At 38.8% G+C, this 21,695-nt stretch overlaps 1 protein-coding gene across 1 annotated transcript in view; it reads left to right on the top strand.

Moving 5' to 3' along the window:
• The window catches only part of DNAH7 (dynein axonemal heavy chain 7), a 242,092-nt gene that overhangs the window by 199,760 nt on the left and 20,637 nt on the right, over positions 1–21,695 (top strand). Inside the window, exons 54-59 of the mRNA XM_055089198.1 lie at positions 1,358–1,534; positions 2,265–2,426; positions 4,576–4,776; positions 9,788–9,949; positions 17,678–17,863; positions 19,490–19,627. Coding sequence (XP_054945173.1) covers positions 1,358–1,534; positions 2,265–2,426; positions 4,576–4,776; positions 9,788–9,949; positions 17,678–17,863; positions 19,490–19,627 — 1,026 coding nt within the window. The remainder of the gene's footprint in view (positions 1–1,357; positions 1,535–2,264; positions 2,427–4,575; positions 4,777–9,787; positions 9,950–17,677; positions 17,864–19,489; positions 19,628–21,695) is intronic.

The raw sequence follows: 21,695 nt of genomic DNA, 5'->3' as shown, positions 1-21,695 counted from the left end.
TGTTTGTAACTTTCTCCAGAGGAGACCACCTTTTTGAGATTCTTGGTATCTGCACATTGCTCCTGAAATTTGCTTTAAGTTCAGAAAAGTTGTGGGGTGGTGGAATTGCTGTCCTAATTTGGAGTGTTGTGTGTACACACAATTCCATCCTCGGATATAAGTAGGTGTCCAGTCAGAGAGGTTCTGAAGCTTTCAAAAAATTCTTTGTGCTCTTGTCACTTCATTCCTTCTCTTCCTGGGATGTTTACAGAATTTGTTAAGCTAGATACAGGGATACTGGTTCATTAAACGTACCTTTATTACTTGCTTGGCTCACACCTAAGCCATCACCCAGAGATGAGTGGTGTAGACCCTTCATCAGAAAGAAGGAGTGATGTACCTGAGGCTGTACATCAGCCACACTGCTTTCTACAAGACTACTCCCACAGCAGTGCCTGAAAGGGACCCCCAAGCCCCAAAGTTCTGTTCTTTCTCAAACACGCTCCCAGAAAATGCACGGGCGTATTATCAGAAAGTGTACACGATGTAGTTTTGCCTGTTTCTCGGGAGTATGGCTTCTCTTTCACAGTGCTTTTCCTTTTCTTTCTTTTTTCAGCTGTATCGATCTTTCTTTGTGGTGTAGGATTGTATAAATCACGCTAGAATTTCTACTTCTGAGTTGTGGACTTTGGAACATAGTCAAGTTTTACTTAAAACTTAAGTAAACAGGGGCTTCCCGGGGGCTTCCCGGGGGCTTCCCGGGGGCTTCCCGGGGGCTTCCCTGGTGGCGCAGTGGTTGGGAATCTGCCTGCCAATGCAGGGGACACGGGTTCGAGCCCTGGTCTGGGAAAGATTCCCACATGCCGCGGAGCAACTAGGCCCGTGAGCCACAACCACTGAGCCTGCGCGTCTGGAGCCTGTGCTCCGCAATGGGAGAGGCCGCGACAGTGAAAGGCCCGCGCCCCGCGATGAAGAGTGGCCCCCGCTCGCCGCACCTGGAGAAAGCCCTCGCACAGAAACGAAGACCCAACACAGCCAAAAATAAATAAATAAATAAATTTATTTTGTAAAAAAAAGCAAAGAATTAAGGTTTTTTATATTCTTCATCTAGGATATGTTGAATACTCACTAAAAGGAAGAAGAATGCCTTTGAATTCTGGTGTCACTAACCACCCACCTTTTATTAATTAAATAATGTATAGTTTCCTTCTATCTAAAAGACAACTGTATAAAGTGATGCCTTTGACTCTTTACCAACGTTTATAAATACCAAAGCGAATGTAAGGTCCTTTGTTATAAAACACCTTTGAATGTGAAGTTTTTAAGGTTTAAGGCAGATTTTGAATGTTCCTTCACACATATTCTTGTCCCTTTCTAGATTATTCCAATGCTGCAAGAATTTATAAGCAACAGATTGGGACGTGCGTTCATTGAACCACCCCCGTTTGATCTATCCAAGGCATTTGCGGATAGTAACTGCTGCGCGCCACTGATTTTCGTGCTCTCTCCTGGAGCAGATCCCATGGCTGCCCTTCTAAAATTTGCTGATGACCAGGTACCTTAAACATCTATTTTTTTTCCTGCTGACCTGCTTGTGCAGATAACCTGTGGACATTCAGACAGGGCCTTCTCTTATACTGCTCCCATAACTCAAGGCCTCTTCCGAAGTGGCATTCATGTGGTAACTGCCCTAGAAATAGACCAGGGGGTCACAGACACCGTATCTGGAAGCTGTAGATGAATCAGGATATAGGAGAAATGAATTCTAGGCAGACATTCCCACAGAGTTCCTTAAATAAACTTGAATGGAAATTAGGGGCTAATGGGTTTTTTTTCCTCTGAACTTTAGGCAGTAACCAAATTAGTTAAGATATAATTATTCAGAGATCTGGAGGAAACTGGGACAAGTTCATCTGTCTATTCATAGCTTTCTTTTCAGCTTTGAATTTTAGGAGTTGCTGCTTGATAGCCGGGCTCTTTCATCTCCTCCTCATATTAAAAGTCTTCTTAATTTTTTCCTGTCCCTTATCTCAACAATCAAAGACTCTACAGAATTTTCCATTTATTACCGTGACTGTTTCCTTCATGAATTGTCTTGCTTTTTATCCGTTTATTGGCTTCTTAATCAGTAAGAGGTTTCTAGGGCTGTATGTGCCCTAGAACCTTTGAGCGATGCTGCATGATTAAATTTTAATATATTTAATATTAACGTGTCCCCTGATGATAATATTGATTCTTCTTTAAAATGTGATTGAAAATAACATCTTCACTATTCTTGTACACAGGGATATGGAGGATCAAAGCTTAGGTCTTTATCTCTTGGTCAAGGCCAAGGGCCCATAGCTATGAAGATGTTAGAAAAAGCTGTCAAAGAAGGAACATGGGTTGTTCTTCAGAATTGTCACCTTGCCACCTCTTGGATGCCAACCCTCGAGAAAGTTTGCGAGGTAAAAATGCAAAAGCTTATTTTTATGAGATCGTAGTCCCCCAATATAATTCGTGATGTAAATGCCATCTAAGTAACTCCATTCCTGTCCTGTAATTTGAAGGTTGCAGGATAGTGGCTGGCATGGCTGGGTTATAGGGGAGATGGGCTCACATTGGGAACTAGAGGACAGCACATGGCCAGGCCTTGCCGAATCTCTCCTACTAGAGGCAAGGGCTCATCCCGTGGGTCAGAAATATCCTTAATCCAGAGGAGCAGCCTCAAAGATAGGAATAAACCACAGGGTAGTGACAGAAACCAATTTCCTTTTTACAGCAGTGGACCAAAAACAACAAAGAAAGCTTTGCGGGGGGAAATTAGTGTGGCCCCTCTAAACCAAAAGGCTTCAGGATGTAACTTTTCTTTAATTATACTTCTCACCCACTTAGCTAGTGACCCTGCCACAGAGGATGAATCTGAAACCAAAAGAGCACTCCTCCCACCCTCCTTGGCAGTGGGTCACGGTACTTCCCTATTTTTGTGGGCAGAAATTCCAGGAAGAAAATCCTGCGTAGCTCAACTGAATAAACAGAAAACCCGGCAATTGATTTCAACAAACATAGAGAAAAATGTGTCCACGTAATTACCCGTGACTCTAGCCCTCTCTTCAGAATCCCTCAAGCTACTAAATTGATACAACTTGCACTATCCAGACATCCACCTGACACTTTAAGGGGCGGAGTATATTTTCCTTTATGACACTTGTCACCATTTTGTTTTGTCTGTATCTCCCACTAGAATATAAGTGCTGTTTTATTCTCCGGTTTACCTCTAGCACCTTGAACAGTGCCTGGCTCATGGGACATAATCAATAAATATTTCCTGAGCTGGTGAATGAATAAAGCCTTTCAATGGCTTCCCACTGCATGAAGACAAAGTTCATGCCCCCGTCATGGCTTCTTCATTTGACTTTCGCCTGCCTCTCAGGTTTCGTCTCTGGCCACTTCCCATCTTGACTTCTGTGCTCTAGCCATTTGACCTTCTTTCACTTTCATTGGGAGAGCACACTTTCTCAAGAATGTAGGCTTCCAAGATAGATGTTATTTCCATCTGCAAAACTATTCTTTAATATTTTTTGCCTTACTAATATCTTCTCAAGCTTCAGGTCTTATATTAAGAGACTTTGTGCCTGTTTCCTCACGGTTCCTCTGTCTCTAGGCTGTTCTCCTGACCTGTTGAATTGTATCGTATACCCATTAGAGAGTCATCCAAGAGGGAAGAGCTGTCCCCAGTGGATGGTGAACTTGGCCCAAAGTCCCATGAGTTATGCTACCTAAGTCACTGGGCATAGGGCAGCCAGTAGGAGGAAAAATGGTACCTTCACCATTTATTAAAAAATGTAGGTGCCTTAGCATCCTTCCAATTCCCCTACCCACCCCTTCACCAGTTGAGTGCTCAAAAATTATTTTACTGATAAAGACTTGCAAGACAATTGGAGGAGTTAGCAGTAGGGAGTGGGGCAGAACAGGAGAGAGGGAAAGACCCACAATAATTATTCCAAGGCCCAATATAGCCTTCACGACAGTCATAGACGAGCGTTCTGTCATCCTCCACAGTGCGGGCCTGACTATCCCCGTAAACAAGTAGCGCTAATAGTGATATGGTTTAGTGCTTCAGGATACACCAGTTCTTCTTGCCTTTCAAAATGCTCCTTTTTTTTTTTTTCACCCCTACTTGGTTTAATATTGATTTATCTGAGTGTGTTGCTTATTCTCACAACCTGGCTACAGCAAGAAGGCATCATTCTTAATCTGGCTCTGGGGCAGAGAAGTGTTTCTATAAATATTTCAGCCACATCAGTGAAGATACAAGATTTTTTGGAATGTCTTAGTCTTTATCGCGGGCCAAAGCTGAATTATGTAATGCCTTTGTAAACTTTACAGTCATGTGATTTAATTGTTAACAGGGAGAGTGACAGCCACTCTGGGCCTTCCCAATGAAGTATGTTGCTTCCCCGGCAGAATCAGATTTTAAGGCCTTTGCCTTAAACTGCAGCAATAAGCCCTATTTTGTAAAGATGCTTCCTCCCACTTCCAGCCCATCCCATGCACACATGCTTGAGATTTTCCTTGCATTTTATGACCCTTTTGGATCTGGTTTCTTTGTTGCAGGAGTTAAGTGCAGAAACAACACATCCAGATTTCCGAATTTGGCTGACAAGTTACCCATCTCCAAATTTCCCTGTGTCTGTACTGCAGAATGGAGTGAAAATGACCAATGAAGCACCGAAAGGTTTACGGGCTAATATCATTCGATCATACCTCATGGACCCGATCTCTGACCCTGAGTTCTTTGGCAGCTGCAAAAAGCATGTTAGTAATGGCTAAGTCTTGCTACCTCTGCCCCGTAAAGCAATTCAAGTGGCCCCTGGTGATCCTGGATGTGTGTGCTGAGTAAAACTGCAAATTAAATAGGCCTCCTGCACTGTTGGTTTTGATTACTGATTATTGACTGTACTGAAGTCAATTTTATTAATATTTTATTTTATTTTACCACCAGCCTCATTCCTGCTCAGCTGAGATCTAGTGGAGTGTCATTAATTATGCAGCTTTCTATTTAGAAAGTCAGCAGTAAGCCATTCCCAGTACAAATCTGCAAGGCTGGAGAATCTTGTTTCAGGATATTAACTGAGCCCTTTGCTATTTGGAGCCATATCTTTAAATTAACACATAAAAATATTTCCTCCATGTAACTGTAATGAGAGCCAAAAGGATATTACTCCCTGATTGATGAGCTCATAAGGGTCTTTTTTTTTTTTTAACGTCACCAGGCAAGCAGGGAAGCCACCCACTGCTTTCATGATTAGAATTCTGTGTGTGAATGTCTGTGACCTAAAATTGTTTCACAGTGTTTTGCCATAATTAAAAATGGAAGAGTTTCTTTTTTAAGAGGGGTTATGAACCTTGGTAAGTTTTTGCCTTTTAAAAAGTTCACACTCTTGTTGTTGGGATATGTTTTAAGTACACATCAAAAGAAAGTATTAAGAATAAAGAAGTACTTTCATTAAACAAAAGTCTGGGGTACTTAAAAAAAAAAAAAAAGGAGGACCTGTATTTAAAATTAAGTCAAACCTTATCCTAAGCATCCAAGACCTGCTGTATGGCAAACTTTTGCATGATTTGGCCCAGAGAGAGCAGGTTACTCCCAGGTAGGTGGTGAGGGCATTTCTGCACCTGATGGCTGGACAGAAGCCCTTTTGCAAAAATTTACTCCTTTCTTCCAGATCCAGGGGGCTTTCCAGCAGTAGTCACACAGATTGGAAGTCCGGGCGTTTATGAACCCAAACCAAAATCTCAAATGCCAAAGCAGTACACCATAATCCTTTGGTTTTAACTTTTTATTTGGAAATAATTTTAAACTCCCAGAAAAGTTGCAAATATAAAAGTAGTGCAAAGAACAGCCCTATGCCCTTTACTTATAGTTGTCTCCTGTTAACATGACCATCTGCAGGTAAGTTAGATATGTCACTGCCCTTTATTCCTAGATAAGTCCTTCAGTGTATATTTCTTAAGAATAGAGATATTATCGTATCCCATTACAGTTATTATTTTGGTAAATTTAGCAAGTATACACTATTGTATCTAATCTACCCAAATTTGTGTTTGTGTCCCAAATTCGTCAATTGATGCAGTGATGTCCTTTGGAGCATTTTCCCTGTTCACCATGGGATGGGTCCAGGGTTAGTATCACATTTAGTCACCATGCCTCTTTGCCTCCTTTAATCTGGACCATTGCCTCAGCCTTTCTTTGTCTTTGATGGCACTGACATTTCTGAAGAATTCATCCCCCCCCCCCACGTTGTTTTTAATAGAACATTTCTCACTTTGGGCTTGCTTGATATTTCCTCGAGATTAGGTTCAAGTTATGCGTTCTGAGCCACAATACGACATGGGTGAAGTCATGTCCTCAGAGTATCATAATGGGAGGCGCATGGTGCCCATTTATCCCTCACTGATGTTACTAATTTTGATCCCCCAGACGAAGTGTGGTCTGATTTCTTCACTGTATAATAACTGCTTTGCCCCCTTGCAACTAATAATCAGTCTGTGAGGAGACATTTTGGACCATGCAAATAGCCTGTTCCTCATCAAAATCTACCTGGGACACAGATTTAGTAGCCAGTGATGATTCTTGCTTGACCCACTTATTTCCGCTGGTGATTCCAACTCCAGCACTCCCCCCACATTTGACACGTGGCATGCTATTGTCAGCAGCAGCCCTCCCTTCCATTCCATTCATTTATCTCTTATTGGTGTGGACTCATGAATTCCTTGCATTTTTTCCAATGGTTTATAATTCATTACTATTCTTAAGTCTTTTGCTCAAGTTGTCCCAGAATCGGTCAATGGGAACTCCTTTTGTACTTGTTAGAGGTCCCATTATTATTATTATTATTCCTCTTTCTGGCAAAAGCTGCTCCAGGCTTGTCTGTATCCCAGTCCTGGAAGCAGCCATTTTTCTGAAGAGCCCTGGTTCCTGTTTCATGGGCAATGGTATTAGAGACCAAGATTTGGGTGCCAAACAAGTAGCATTTATGGTCTGTGGTTCGGGTCCTTTGAGAGAGAACTTAGAAATATATACATGTACTCACAAATACATATATGCAAATCTGTATACACACATATAGTACGTACAAACAAGTCCATGCACACACCTCATATACATGTTTTAGAAGTAACGAGTTCCTAGCAATACCTTCAACTTCAGTCCCTCTACCCAGGGTTCTTTCCTGCTTTTCCTCATTCCATATTTTCACATCATCAGCACATTTACTGATTTGCTCAATTCTCTAATATATCGAGAAGAGCTGCAGAATTAGCACAGCATGTTTAACTTTGCTTCTCCCACCTTTGTGGTCAAACTTCTGCTACTTTCCTCTTGTCTCACACTCTCCCTTTCGATTTTATTCCATGGGGGAAACGTTCCCCCCTGCCCTTGGATAAAACTTTGGGCAGTCTCATGGCTTTCCTGGTTAGTGTCAGGTAATAAAATGACCTATAGTCATTTTAAACTGCAAAGCCAATCTTGATTCAGAAATCAGAAAGTGCAGCACAATATATTAATCAATATTTCAACTTTTATTCAAAACATAGGTTTCAACTCTCTAGCACTTCGCCTCGGGCCTGTAGTTGGTGGGCTTCATGCCACTAGGGAAAGAGAATGGAGTTGTCATCTTTCCTTTTTTTTTAATTGAAGTATAGTTCACTTATAATACTGTGTTAGTTTCGGGTGTACAGCAAAGCGATTAAGTTATTTTTTTTCAGGTTATCGTCCATTGTAGGGTATTACGAGATACTGAATATAATTCCTTGTGCTATATAGTAAATCCTCACTGCTTATCTATTTTATGTTTAATAGTTTGTACCTGTTAATCCCACACTCCTACTTTGTCCCTTCTTCCCTCTCCCCTTTGGTAGCCATTAGATTGTTTTCTATGTCTGTGAGTCTGTTTCTGTTTTGTATATAGATTCGTTTTATTTGTTTTAGATTCCACGTGTAAGTGATATCATATAGTATTTGTCTTTCTCTGTCTAACTTATTTCACTAAGTAGAATATTCTCTAGGTCCATCCATGTTGCTGCAAATGGCAATATTTCATTCTTTCATGGCTGAGTAATATTCCATTGTATATATACACCATATCTTCTTAAACCAGTCATATGTTGATGGATGCTTGGGTTGTTTCCATGTCTTGGCTATTGTAACTAGGGCTGCTGTGAACATTGGGGTGCATGTATATTTTTGAATTAGAATTTTCATTTTCTTCTGGATATATACCCAGGAAGTAGAATTGCTGGATCATATGATAGCTCTATTTTTAGTTTTTTAAGGAACCTCTATACTGTTTTCTATAGTGGCTGCACCAATTTACATCTCCACCAGCAGTGTACAAGGGTTACCTTTTCTTCACACCCTCTCCAGCATTTGTTATTTGTTGTCTTTTTGATGGTAGCCATTCTGAATGGTGTGAGCTGATAACAGCGCATTGTGGTTCTGATTTGCATTTCTCTAATAATTAGTGATGTTGAGCATCTTTTCATGTGTTGTTGGGCCACCTTTCTTTTTGTAACTCCCCCTGCACATGATAGCTGCTGATACTGAGCGCTCAGTTCAGGGCGTGTGCAGGGGTGAGTCAGGAGGGGCAGAGGTTCCTCTTCTGGGTTGCTATTGCCTGGAGCTCTTTGGACTTGGCGGGGATTTAAAGCTGACTTTTTTGCCTCGTGAGGTCTCTCATGGGTCCTCCTTCGGCTCCCGTGCTGGACTTCTCTGTGACCCCATCACCCTTGGCAGTGCCTCCCCTTCAGCTGGCTGTTCCTGATTCCCCTCAGCTTTTGGTTCTCCAGGCTTCATTTCATACAGGCTCTTACTGTTGGGGTTCCTTACTCTGTGACACAAGTCCTCTTGAATAGGAAACCATTAAAATGACCACTGGCTGACATTCCTAGTCCAGCTCCCTGGCTGCTCCTTGGGATTCACGCCAGATTGGCCCACTATCTGAGGGAAGGCTACTGATTTCCCTCCCATAGTCCACGACCCGAGGCCATAGACTGCTCTACTCTTCCAGGCATGAGTTTTGCACTGTCCCACTCCATGCCAGCTGCAGGGCGTGTGTATCAACTCCCCAAGGGGCCCCATTAGTTCCTTCTCAGTATCTTGGACCCCACACTCCCCTTTCCCTTGGAGGTGAGGACAAGGGGACTCCCAGCACAGCAGCTCTTCTTTCCAAGGAAACCTCTTCACAAATCCTCTCTCAAGCTCTATTTTGACCATTTTTATATCCTCCTTGTGGAGGGTACAAATGATTAATATATTGCATCGTACTTTCTGATTTCTGAATCAAGGCTGGCTTTGCAGTTGACAGTGACTCTAGGACTTCTCTTACCTAAAAGCAACCAGAAAAGCCATGAGGCTGCCCAAAATGTCAACCCAAAAGTGCTTGTAGAGCTTCTTAATTGGTTTGAACTATCTTCTTTGAAATTTCTCCATGGTGATCTGGGACCAAACATTGGAATTCATACTCCTTGCCTCATGATGCTTAAGTTGAAACCCCCCAAATCCTCTAAGGTAACGTTAAATTAGACAGGCTTACTATACTTTCCAAAAACCTGGTGTACGTAGAAGCTATGTGTGTCAACTGAACATGTATACAAATAGGCATAGCCTAAATAGCTGGTAGAAACAGTTAATTCTGTTTTAGCTTTACTTTGACATGGATATATTGATAAGCAAAAGGATTTAATTACTTTCATTTTAAAATATGATAAGCATAATGCAATATTAGGGGGAGAAATAATGATGTTACACCATTTCTTCTCATTACAGGAGGAATTCAAGAAATTACTATATGGTCTCTGTTTCTTTCATGCTTTGGTACAAGAGAGACGGAAGTTTGGACCCCTGGGGTGGAATATTCCTTATGAGTTCAACGAGACTGACCTAAGAATCAGCGTACAGCAACTCCACATGTTCCTGAACCAGTATGAGGTACCATAAAACTCAGAGCAAGGGCATTACCTGTTGCGCTGTTTATCACGTTGTGTTTGTACAGTGAGCAGGGACTTCTGATTAATTTCTGCTTTTACAAAATGAATAGGAGGATAGTTCCCAAAAGCTTATTAAGTAGGACCTTATTATAACAGAATATTATAACTGCCATAGTAGGTAGTTAGGATGTCCGTTTGTCTATTAGGAACCTGTATTTTATCATTTATTTTGACACATAAACATCAACCAGTCTCCAAAATGAAAAAAAAAAAAAAAACAGAAACATACTGATTTCCCTCTTTATTTTTAAGGAAATGTCACTGTAGTTTTATTCCAGAGTTTGGGCCGTTTGTCCTGATCAAACAAACTACTTAAGCCATTGGTGTTAACCTGAGGTATAGATTCTGGGAAGAAGTCCCACAGTGTAATGTCATCACGTCAACCACATTTCATCCCCCGTAGTTCTCTCTCTCCCTCTCCCCAGCCCTCTCTCCTTTCTCTCTCTCTCTCCCCATCGCTTGTGCGTGTGCACACACACGCATATACTCTCTCTCTCTCTCTCTCTCTCTCTCTCTCTCTCGCTCTTTGCTGCTTATCTATCAGATGGATTGTAACACGTTTGAACTTTTGAAGAACTGCTTGGTAAATCAGTGCAAGTGTCCTACAAGGATATGGAACTTTTTTGAAAGCAAATACTCTAAATTTTGATAGAATTTTGTTCAAAATTCGTTGGAAATCTTTAAATCAATCAATGGAGTATCAAAAAAAACCTTTGGTTTTTGAAACTTTTAGTGAATTGTGATTTTTTTTTAAAAAAAGGCTTACAAACAGGAAGTCATTGAATCCTCTCTATAAAAGCAAAGGAGAAAACAGAACAAAATAAATATTGAGAGCTCAAATGACATATCTAAACTTAGGTGAAGAACATTTGTCTGGTCTTCTGTGTTTCTTTGGACAAATTTGTATTCTGTACTAAAATGAAATGAGTTGAGAAGCCCTTTGATTTTGCAGCATTAAAATTTGGTGAAACATTCAAAAGAAGCATAGATTTGATGAATTTCTTTCTTGTAATAATATTTATTTTTAAAAGATACTAAGAATGGAGGCAAAAACTATAATGAAACAGTGCATGTGGAAGTATTTGAGCTAAAATAATTACACTTTTGAATACAAACAAAAAGAATGAGGAGCTCCTTTAATTAGCAATTTGTTCATGAACCTGTAGAGTATATTCTAATTTAAAATATTATAGTATGTAGTGGAGTCAGTTAAAAGTGTCAGCAATTTAAAATTTAGTAACCATAAAATGAAACTTTGCAAAACATTATAGACAATTTTACTTTAAAAATTAAAAAACAGTGAGACCATATTGAAAAGTACATTCTTCGGGAAAATATCAGAGACGTTATTTGAGAGGGAGAGATGTCTAAGACGTTAAAGTACATGAATATATACTAAGAAAAGTTATTCTGCTTAAACTCTTAATCATTATAAAATTTTTGCTTCAATTTCTTATTTTAAGTAATAATCTTATTTTAAAAGCAATGTTTGAATAAAACTACGTACAGGTCTGCCAATATAAAAATAGAGTTATATATATATACTGTAATTTTTATATATATATATATATATATATATATATATATATATACACACTACTCTAAACTTCCATAATACTAATTATCTTTAGTGCCCACGTTCACTCTCAAAGTGTTACAGTTTGGACAGTAGTTTATTTGGTCACCCTAGCTTTTTTAAAGATCTGAACACAAACAAGGAGGTAAGCAACTCGCTAGATGTGATTAGGGAAGGTTCCACAGAGGAGCAGTTACTTGGGACTCAAACAATGAATAGAAGGTTTTCAGGTGGATGGTGTAAAGAAGCAGCAATAAAAAGGTTTAAAAAAGTACCAATAGGTGAAAAGGTTTGGTTAAGTATCAGTGATTTGGAACATCCTTGTATGCCATGCTGATTTGGGATTATTATATTGTTATTGGTCTGCTTTTAGGAGAGTATTTGCATTTGAGAAAGACCACTCTAGCAACAGAGTGGAGAGCAGATTAGAGGGATTTAGATGACAGGCCAGTTTAAGATGATATGAGATGAATTGTGTCGCCCAAAAAAAATCTGTTGAAGTTCTAATCCATGCTACCTCAGAATGTGAACTTATTTGGGAATGGAGTTGTTGCACATATAATCAGTTAAACTAAGATGAGGTCATACTGGAGTAGGGTGGGTCCTTAATAGAACATGACTGGTATCATTGTGAAAAGTGGGAAATTTGGATACACAGAGAAGACAGCCATGTGAAAACAGAGGCAGAGATTGGAGTTGTGCTGTGACAAACCAAGGAACACCTGGGGCTACGGAAGCTGGAAGAGACAAGGAAGGATCCTCCTAGAAGATGTGGAGGGAGTGTGGCCCTGCCAACACCTTGATTTCAAACTTCTTCAACAATAAATTTCTGTTGTTTTAAGCCATCTATCAGCAGCCCTAGAAAACTAATGGTCTCCTGTATTAGTTATAACCCAGGCAAGAGATGATATGAGTTTAAACTAAAGCATCTGGGCTAGGATGAGGAACATGGAAGAGATATAATAGATATGTAGGGACAAGGATTGAAATGACTTAGATAGTAAATGGTAAGGAGAGGGAGAAGTCTGTTAATGTTAATTTGGGGGTCTCAGTTGGTGGTCCTACCACCACTCATTAATCCAGACAGGGAATAGCTATCAGGAATTAATGGGTATATAGCAGGTGGGTTAGTGGAATGGGGGTGGGTGAGTGGATACATAATTCAGTCTTGTACATTTGATACATCTGGAGTGTCTAGGTGTAGATATCGATGGTATCTGGTAGGCTTTTGGCATATGGATACAAAGCCCAAGAGAAGAGAGTGAGCACAGATAGAGAATTGTGAATTGTTAATATGTAAGGAGAAGCCTGAGAACACCTGAGATTGAAAAGGGAGGCCTTGTAGCGTAAAAACGAACTAAAGCCTGGCTGCTGGTGAGAACCCAGTATCAATGGTAGGAGAGAGGATAGGAGAAATGGAAAATGCAGACCAAACAGCCAGAGAAAAAGGGGGAGTGAGCCCGCTGAGTAAATATGGAATATCAGGAATTGTCCATCCTGGCAAATGCTACAGAGAATCTTTTAATGACGCGTGGGACTGACTGAACTGGTTCCTTCTGTTAAATGACAATTGAGCAGTACTTCCCTTTCCTCCAGCACAGTGATCATATAGCAAACTGCACAAAACTGCTACTCACGCATGACATATAACCCATCAAGAAATACAGAGAGATTCTTTGTGGAATGTGATTCACAGTTCCCTTTGATACTAAATCTAATGTAATCCTTCAGCAATCAAAATTTTGTTCTTTTTTTATTGAAGTATAATTGACCTACAACATTATATTAGTCTCAGTTATACAACATGATTCAACATTTGTATATCCTGCAAAATGATCACCACAATACTTCTAGTTATCTGTCACCATAGAGTTAAAAAAAAATTGTTTTTCTTGTGATGAGAACTTTTAAGATTTATTTTCTTAGCAACTTTCAAATTTGCACCACAGTATTATTGACTAACGTCACCATGCTGTACTTACATCCCCATGACTTATTTATTTTATAAATGGAAGTTTGCGCGTCTTAATCTCTTTCACCCATTTTGCTCTCCTGGCAACTCACCACCCCTCTGGCAACCATCAATCTGTTCTCTGTATCTATAAGTTTTGTTTTGTTTGTTCATTTGTTTTGTGTTTTTGGCTTCCACATTTTAGTGAAATCATACAGTATTTGTCTTTGTCTGATTTATTTCACTTAGTATAATACCCTCAAGATCCATTCATGTTGTCACAAATGGCAAGATTTCATTCTTTTTATGGCTGAATAGTATTCCATTGTGTATTCCACATATAGTCCACGTCTTTATCCATTCATCCATCAGTGGACACTTAACATTGCTTCCATGTCTTAGCTATTGTAAATGATGCTGCAATGAACATAGGGATGTATATAGCCTTTCAAATTAGTGTTTTCATTTTCTTTGAATAAATACCCAGAAGTGGAATTGCTGGGTCATACGGTAGTTCTGTTTTTAATATTTTTTTTGAGGAACCTCCATACTGTTTTCCATAGTGGCTGCACCAATTTACAATCCCACCGACAGTACACAAGGGCTCCTTTTTCTCCACATCCTCACCAACATATGTATTATTTCTTGTCTTTTTGATAATAGCCATTCTGACAGGTGTGAAGTGACATCCCATCGTAGTTTTGATTTGCATTTTCCTGGTGATTAATGATGTTGAGCATCTTTTCATGTGTCTGTTGGCTGTCTGGATGTCTTCTTTGGAAAAATATCTTTTCAGATCCTCTGTCCATTTTTTTAAAATATAAATTTATCTATTTATTTTTGGCTGCATTGGGTCTTTGTTGCTGCACGCAGGCTTTCTCTAGTTGCGGCGAGCGGGGGCTACTCTTCGTTGCAGTGCCCGGGCTTCTCATTGCAGTGGCTTCTCTTGTTGCAGAGCACGGGCTCTAGAGTGCAGGCTCAGTAGTTGTGGCGCATGGGCATAGTTGCTCCACGGCATGTGGGATCTTCCCGGACCAGGGCTCGAGCCCAAGTCCCCTGCTTTGGCAGGCGGATTCTTAACCATTGCGCAACCAGGGAAGCCCCTCTGCCCATTTTTTAATCAGATTTTTTGGTTTTTGTTTTTGAGCTGTATGAGTTCTTTATATATTTTAATTTAAAAAACATAAATAAGAAAAAGTAAACTGTAACAGAAGAAAATGCAAGTGGATGTATATAATGTACTTGGCAAATGGGTAATTCCCTTTGGGAGGGTTGTGTGTGTGTGATTGTGTGTGAGTGAAAGGCTCGCCCCTCACTCTCACCCTAAGTTCACCCCCAAAGCAGTCAATTTCACAGCTTAGGAGGGCCTGTCCAAACTTTTTCCTTTGCACAAATAGTTATATATACACATATATACAATATATGACACATTTTCCTCAAAAACATAATTACATCTGTATGTCATTTTCAGCATATCATTTTCAGCTTGCTTTTCTCACTCACATATGTTGTGGACAACTTCCAAAATAGATACAGATCTTTGTTTCAATGGCTGCATACACAGCATTTCCCACTTTTGACTATCAGGATTTTATTTCCTTTTTATTTCTTACTAATAAGTAATGTTAAAGTGAATAACTTCATATATAACCTTGCATATAGTTGCCGACTTCTGCACTCTCTCCTGCCTGGCCTGTGGTCTCAACCCTCTTATAACAACAGAACAGAGAAGAAATCCCAGCAGCGAGCTGCTACTCTTTCTGCAACCTCAGCGGATGGACCTGGGCACCTGGGAGAATGCATTCCCCAGTTTGATTGGCCCTGGTTGTGATCAAGCTGCTGAGAGAAACAAGTTTACCCATCAGCTCTCAGGGGAATGTTGGCAGGTTTAACCCTTTAAACATAAGTCAAACTCCTCCCCCTCCAGATCTCATCTTATGTCTGCCTCACAAAGCCCTCCCAGGGACCAGCTTATGCTCATATACTATTTAATTCACACAGGAGTTTTCTTACTATATTTCAGTTTTATGAGGTGGGGACCTGTCAACAAAGGCAAACCCAAGCAGTGCCTGCATCTGCAAACTCCCCTCAACACCGTGCCGTTGTTCTCCCTCCTGGTTCTGCTTGTTTCTCCACCACGTCTTGGTCACTGAGCTGTTCTCCTAAATTCACTGCCTTCACTTCCAGCTCTACCAAGTAACAAGTCTCTTAATTCCCAAGCCCGAATTCAATAAATTCTTTCTGTCTAATCACTACCACCTATCTTCCCAAGTGCTATTGTTTTCTACTGAAGAGATTCCTCTAAGTGGGATCACTGAGATGTAGGGTATATACACTTTAACTTTTAGCAGATAACTGCCAGAAGGGCATTTATAGCACAAAAATGGTGGAAAAAATCCTAAAGTAAAAAGATTGCTGTATTTTAGTAGAAAACATTTTAAAACATTGCTATATTAAAATGCCATAAACAATTAAACATCATAAAAATAAAAGACAAATGAAAATTGGAGAAAATACCTAAAATTTTTCTGACAAACTGATTCGGTATCTTTATAAAGAGCTTTTTAATAATGAAAAAAAAAGCATTCATATGAGGAAAACACATAAAAGAATAAAGTAGATAATTTAACAATAAGAAATACAAGCGGTGAATAAACATTTTTTAAATGTCAATATCAAAATAAATAAATAAGTAAAATAAAATTAAGATATGTAATGTCCAGCAGGGTGACTATAGTTAATACTATATTGCATATTTGAAAGTGGCTAAAGAAAACAGATCTTGAAAGTTCTCAACACAAAAAAAAATTGTGATTACGGTGATGGATGTTAAATAGACTTACTGTGGTGATCATTTCACAGTATATACAAATATCAAATCATTATTTGTACCCCTGAAACTAATATAATATGTCAATTATATCCCAAAAAATTAAATTAAAAATTAAAAAATTTATTGTTTAATTATCATTTTTTTTCCCTAAATGATAATATTCAGTTTTGTTGTGAGCAGTGAGAGAATTCTCTATATTACTGGTGGCTGTGTAAATATTTATGCTTAGGATAAATAAAATCGCAATATGAAAAATCAATTCTTTTGCATTCATAAAGACTTAGAAATTCTATGTACTTAGAGAATATAATAAAAAGGCAAACTTACAGGAAAAATATTTCAACATATTTGATAAAGGTAGATTTATAAAAGAGCTTATACAAATAAAACTATTAAAACTTTAATTGAAAAAAATAGGTAGGAGGCTAGTTCACAGAAGAACAAATGTTATTAAACATATGAAAAGATCATAAATTTCATTAGTATTCTAGAAAATGCAAATTAACGCAATATTAATTACCTTTGGTCAATCAAATTAGCAAAGATTTTAAAACTGATTCCTACAATTACTACAGCCTTTCAGGAAAGCAGTTTGGTGACATTAGTCGATTGCTTTTTATAAACTTCTTTCCTTTGACAGTGTAATTTCCCTTTCAGGAATCTAGACTAAAGAATCATTAGCAATTTTAAGGGATGTATATTTAATGAAACAATTTAAGGAAGTAGAAAATTAGGAGCAACTGAAATCTTCAATATTAGAAGATAGTTATTAAAAACTATTTTCAAAGAGTATTTCGTGAAACAGTAAAAGATATCTCATAATATGAGAGTTGGTGAAAAATTATATGCAAAATTGTATATATAGTGTGATTCCAATTGTCAAAACATATACAGATATAAAGAGGTGGTGAAGGAAATGAACACTGATTATCTCGGAATTATATTGGATTGGTTTTGAATGTCATTCAACAGTGCAGGATTCTCAAGGATGGGATTATGGTCTAACTAATTCTGCGTCAGGCATATATAGTAGGTGGTCCATTAACGTTGGTTGAATAGAGGTGAGTTCACAAGTTAATAGAGGATTTCTATTCTTTGCACTGACCCGATGGAAATGACAAATCACAGAAGGAGCGAGAGACCCTGGGGAAAATTACAGCAAATTAGCCGGGAAGTATTTACAGGGAAATTGTGTTGATGCAAACTTTCCGTAAACTGTTTAAATAACATGAGCAAACAAGAAACACATTCCTGTATAATGTGCCACTGCTAAGTCTTGACTGGTTGAGCGACTTGACCTCTACTCTAGGAACTGCCCTACGACGCCCTGCAGTACATGACGGGCGAGTGCAATTACGGCGGCCGCGTGACTGACGACTGGGACCGGCGCACCCTGCGCAGCATCTTAAACAAATTCTTCAACACGGAACTAGTTCAGAATCCGCACTATAAATTCGACTCCAGTGGCATCTATTTTGTGCCTCCTTCTGGTGATGTAAGTACATATGCTCGTCAAGAAAACTAAAAGCAGTAAAATGTGGAATTCCTCCGATATAGAAAAAGGTGATTTTTTTAAAAAAAGAAGCCTTGTTTTTTGTTAACCATTGTGTGTACTTTCTTCAGTCCTATAGGGACAGAGCAAATCCCATGCAAAGATGGAGTTAGTGGTTTCCTATTTGCCGTAATGTGAGGACTATCAGAAATGTTCCTCACCCAAGAATGGCTTCCTCAGTGACCTGAAATCCTATTATTGTGAATTCAGTGCTTTGGGGAGAAAGGCATGGTCCCCAATTAAAATGGAAATACACATGAGAAGTGATTACAAAATAGTATTAACGATAATAGTTAACATTTAGATCATGCTTATTTACAAAGCAGTTACATGTAATTATCCCACTGGAGCATCTAATTAACATTTGAGTTATTATTCTTTCTTCCCCTTTTACAAGTGAGAAAGTAAGTTCACTAAAGTTAAATGACTTGCCCAAGATCCCACAGGTAGAAAGGGACACCTGCTTCAGAAGACCAAGGTTCTCTTCTGCTATTTTTTCCAGTCCTGTCTAGTAGAAGATGTGGTATCTGCCTTCAGATTATCACACAGTAGACTTCTAGGGACTGCCAGCACAATTAAATTGGTTCTCATTTTATTCCCAGAAGTCAAAAGGGCACATATTGAAAGTTAAAAACACAGCCACAGGCAACAGAGGCACATACCATGACCCCATCATCCACTAGGATGGATTCTAGCTGAGAGCAGACACTAATAGAGATGAAGAGAAAAATCAGTCCCAGGTCACTGACTGGGTGGGGCAAGTCAACACAGGGAGTCATGGTAACAAGATCTCCAGTGATGATTTGGTAAGTGAGAAGATGGCCAAAGATGAAGTCAGGTTATGTAACATGACCCATGTCGAAAAACCACCAGTGACCAATCTCCCCGCTACCGTACATGTATTGGGTTGGCCAAAAAGTTCGTTTGGATTTTTCTGTAATGTCTTAAGAACAGACTTTTTGGCCAACCCAATATATGAATGTTTGCATACGAGTATATGAGCATCAGGAAAAGTATGGAATTTTGATAGAAATTCACATAAATAAAATATAAAACGTGTCTGCATATATATAAAAAGATTTACCATATTAATGGTGGTTATCTCATGATAAAATCTCAGATGATTTTCATTTTTCTGAATTACATGGATTTATCACAATAAGAGTAAACAGAAAAATCAGACTAAAGCAGAAAAAAAATTATTGTGATAAACTAAGAACAGTCATCAGCAAATGCAGCACAGAAAGATTTCTCTGGAAGAATTTCTAAGTGAAGCAGCCAGGATATTCCTCTCTGCATTTTCAGATCCATTCCAATTGAATGGGACATTGTTTTCTCTCTCTAAATGTGTCCATATCTTTTTTTTTTTTTTTTTAACACTTCTGGCCCAGGTTGAAAGAAAATGAAAGCATTCAGTGTCCAGGCTCACAGGCTCATCCACTCAGTAACTTGAGTATTAAAAATTATCTCTTTTCAGTGAGCAAGCTCTACAGGATAATTAGATTTCTGTAATTCTAACCTGATTTCCTGATTTCTAACCTCCTGATTCCTTGTTACTCATCTTTGCAGCACAAAAGCTACATCGAATACACAAAGACACTGCCACTGACCCCAGCTCCGGAAATCTTTGGGATGAATGCCAATGCAGATATCACTAAAGATCAGTCAGAAACTCAACTGCTGTTTGATAACATTCTTCTCACACAGGTGTGTGATCTGTGCAGGAACTGGCTTCTGAGGCTGGAAAGGATGCTCCCCAAGCAGCATGAGACAACACGGTAGAGGCCCAGGCACAGAATTCCATCTCTTCAAGTGGAGAACCACTTTAAGGAAAAGAAAAAAAATACGTAACTTAAAAATGGGTTTAAACATAAAGTAAATGAATGTGTGGGTTTTGTTTTCATCAGTCTTGATTTGGGAAGAATCTTTGAGTATCATTCTGCTTCCAAGAGTTCTTTGAATAATATTCTTTGAGTATCTCTGAGTATTCTTTGATATCATTCTGCTGCTATGAGTTCCATTTTGCCTTTCTTGCTTAAATCATGCCCTAGTACATTATCCCTTTTTACTTCCTTTAAAGTGGAAGAAGAATTTCAAAGATAACCTGGAAGCAGTTTAACGCCAGAATCCATCTAGAATTCTGCCTATTTTATTTTCTCTCTTACTAATTCAACATTTTTAAATGACTTATCTTTATCAAATATTCTAGAATATTTAACCTAGTTTACATAGAAATAGTTTCTTTCACATCAATATTTTATCAGATTACATAATATTTAAGGAATATAATAGTAAGTACAAAATAAATTAAAAGGTTTAGGAGAACCTTTGACTCTTAGACATGCGGCTCCACTGGTGAGAGCAAAAATGTAAGGGCATGTCGGAGAATGACCTTCCAAGGCACCAGATTTCCGCATGCCCTGGGCACGAGTCAGTACATTTGAATGAAAGATATTTAATCTTGCTTGTCTATTTAGAGATCTTCCCTTGTATTGTTCTCCCATTAGAAGATATGCTTGTTTGTTTGTTTTTATTTTTGAAAGCAAATTAATCCAAATGGTGAGTTCCCTTAGTGACTGAATGAAATTTTAGTAAGTTCCGGATGTTTATTCAGACAAGCAAATTATCCCCCAAACTGATTTCGAGCTGGCCTTTTTTATTTTTATGGAATCTCAGATTAATACTAATAATAGTTAATAATTTTATAGTGCTTACTGTATGGGAGCACTGTTCTGAATGCTTTATGTATAACAGTGTAATGCTTACGACAGTCCTATGAAGTGAGGGTGCTAATTATTCCCATTTTACAGCTAAAAGACTCAGACACAGAAAGATTAAGTCATTTGCTCAAGGTCAGCTAGTACAATTTCAAGCCAGGACTCAAAGCCAAGCAGTCTGACTCCCACTAGTTTGGCTCCAGAATTTGTGTGCCGAACCACTATGTGATATTCTTTCTAGATTCTAAAAATGGGATAGGACCTAGAAGGCAGATAACCAGAGATGCTGGGTTGGGAGTGGGGGGAGGGAAGCTAAAAGAACCAGATTAGGAGGATGAAATAGTGTGCTGTCACTGATGGAAGAGTTCATGGAACTTCTAGCTCTGGTCTACTGTAAGATGACATTTACTGATAAGGCAGAAAGGACAAAGATTATTTTTTATGTCCATTTTACATGTTAATACCATTAAAATCAGTTATTGCCTGAGCATGAAAGCATATATACAGACACGAATAAGTAGATTGTTAGGAGCATCAGTGCCTGTAGTACACAACAGTCTGACAGCAGGAGATTTTTAGTGTCTTTTGGGTTTATTTAAACCTGATGGGCTGTGCCACATGAAGCAGTGGGCTCATTCCAACAGAAAAATCACTCAGAGCCAAACAAATAAGTTTAAATACATTTGGGGTATCTTCTCAGTATGGAATTAAACAACCTCTTTCAATATCCTCCAACTCAGATTGGCAAGTACAGTTATAGTAATGGGTAAGCAGGAGTTCAGTGATTCTACGTCGGGATTAACCACAATTCAGAGGCAATGAGATAGACCAGAACTGCAGGTTGGAGAGCAAGGTCACGATGACAAGACCTTTACATTGTGTGTTTAACGAAAATATCTTTTGAAATGACAGGAGCCAGTATTGGAGGTGAGAATGTTACTTCTGCAGAGCTCTTTTGCTTATGCTTAACTGCCAGACTCTCTTTTTAAAAAAAAAAAAAAAAAAAAACTTTATTGGAGTATAATTGCTTTACAATGGTGTGTTAGTTTCTGCTTTAT

The sequence above is a fragment of the Physeter macrocephalus genome, chromosome 2, assembly GCF_002837175.3.
Source record: "Physeter macrocephalus isolate SW-GA chromosome 2, ASM283717v5, whole genome shotgun sequence".
Classification (NCBI taxonomy): domain Eukaryota; kingdom Metazoa; phylum Chordata; class Mammalia; order Artiodactyla; family Physeteridae; genus Physeter; species Physeter macrocephalus.
The sequence above is the reverse complement of the archived record's forward strand: the minus strand, read 5'-3'. Positions and strand labels throughout refer to the sequence as shown.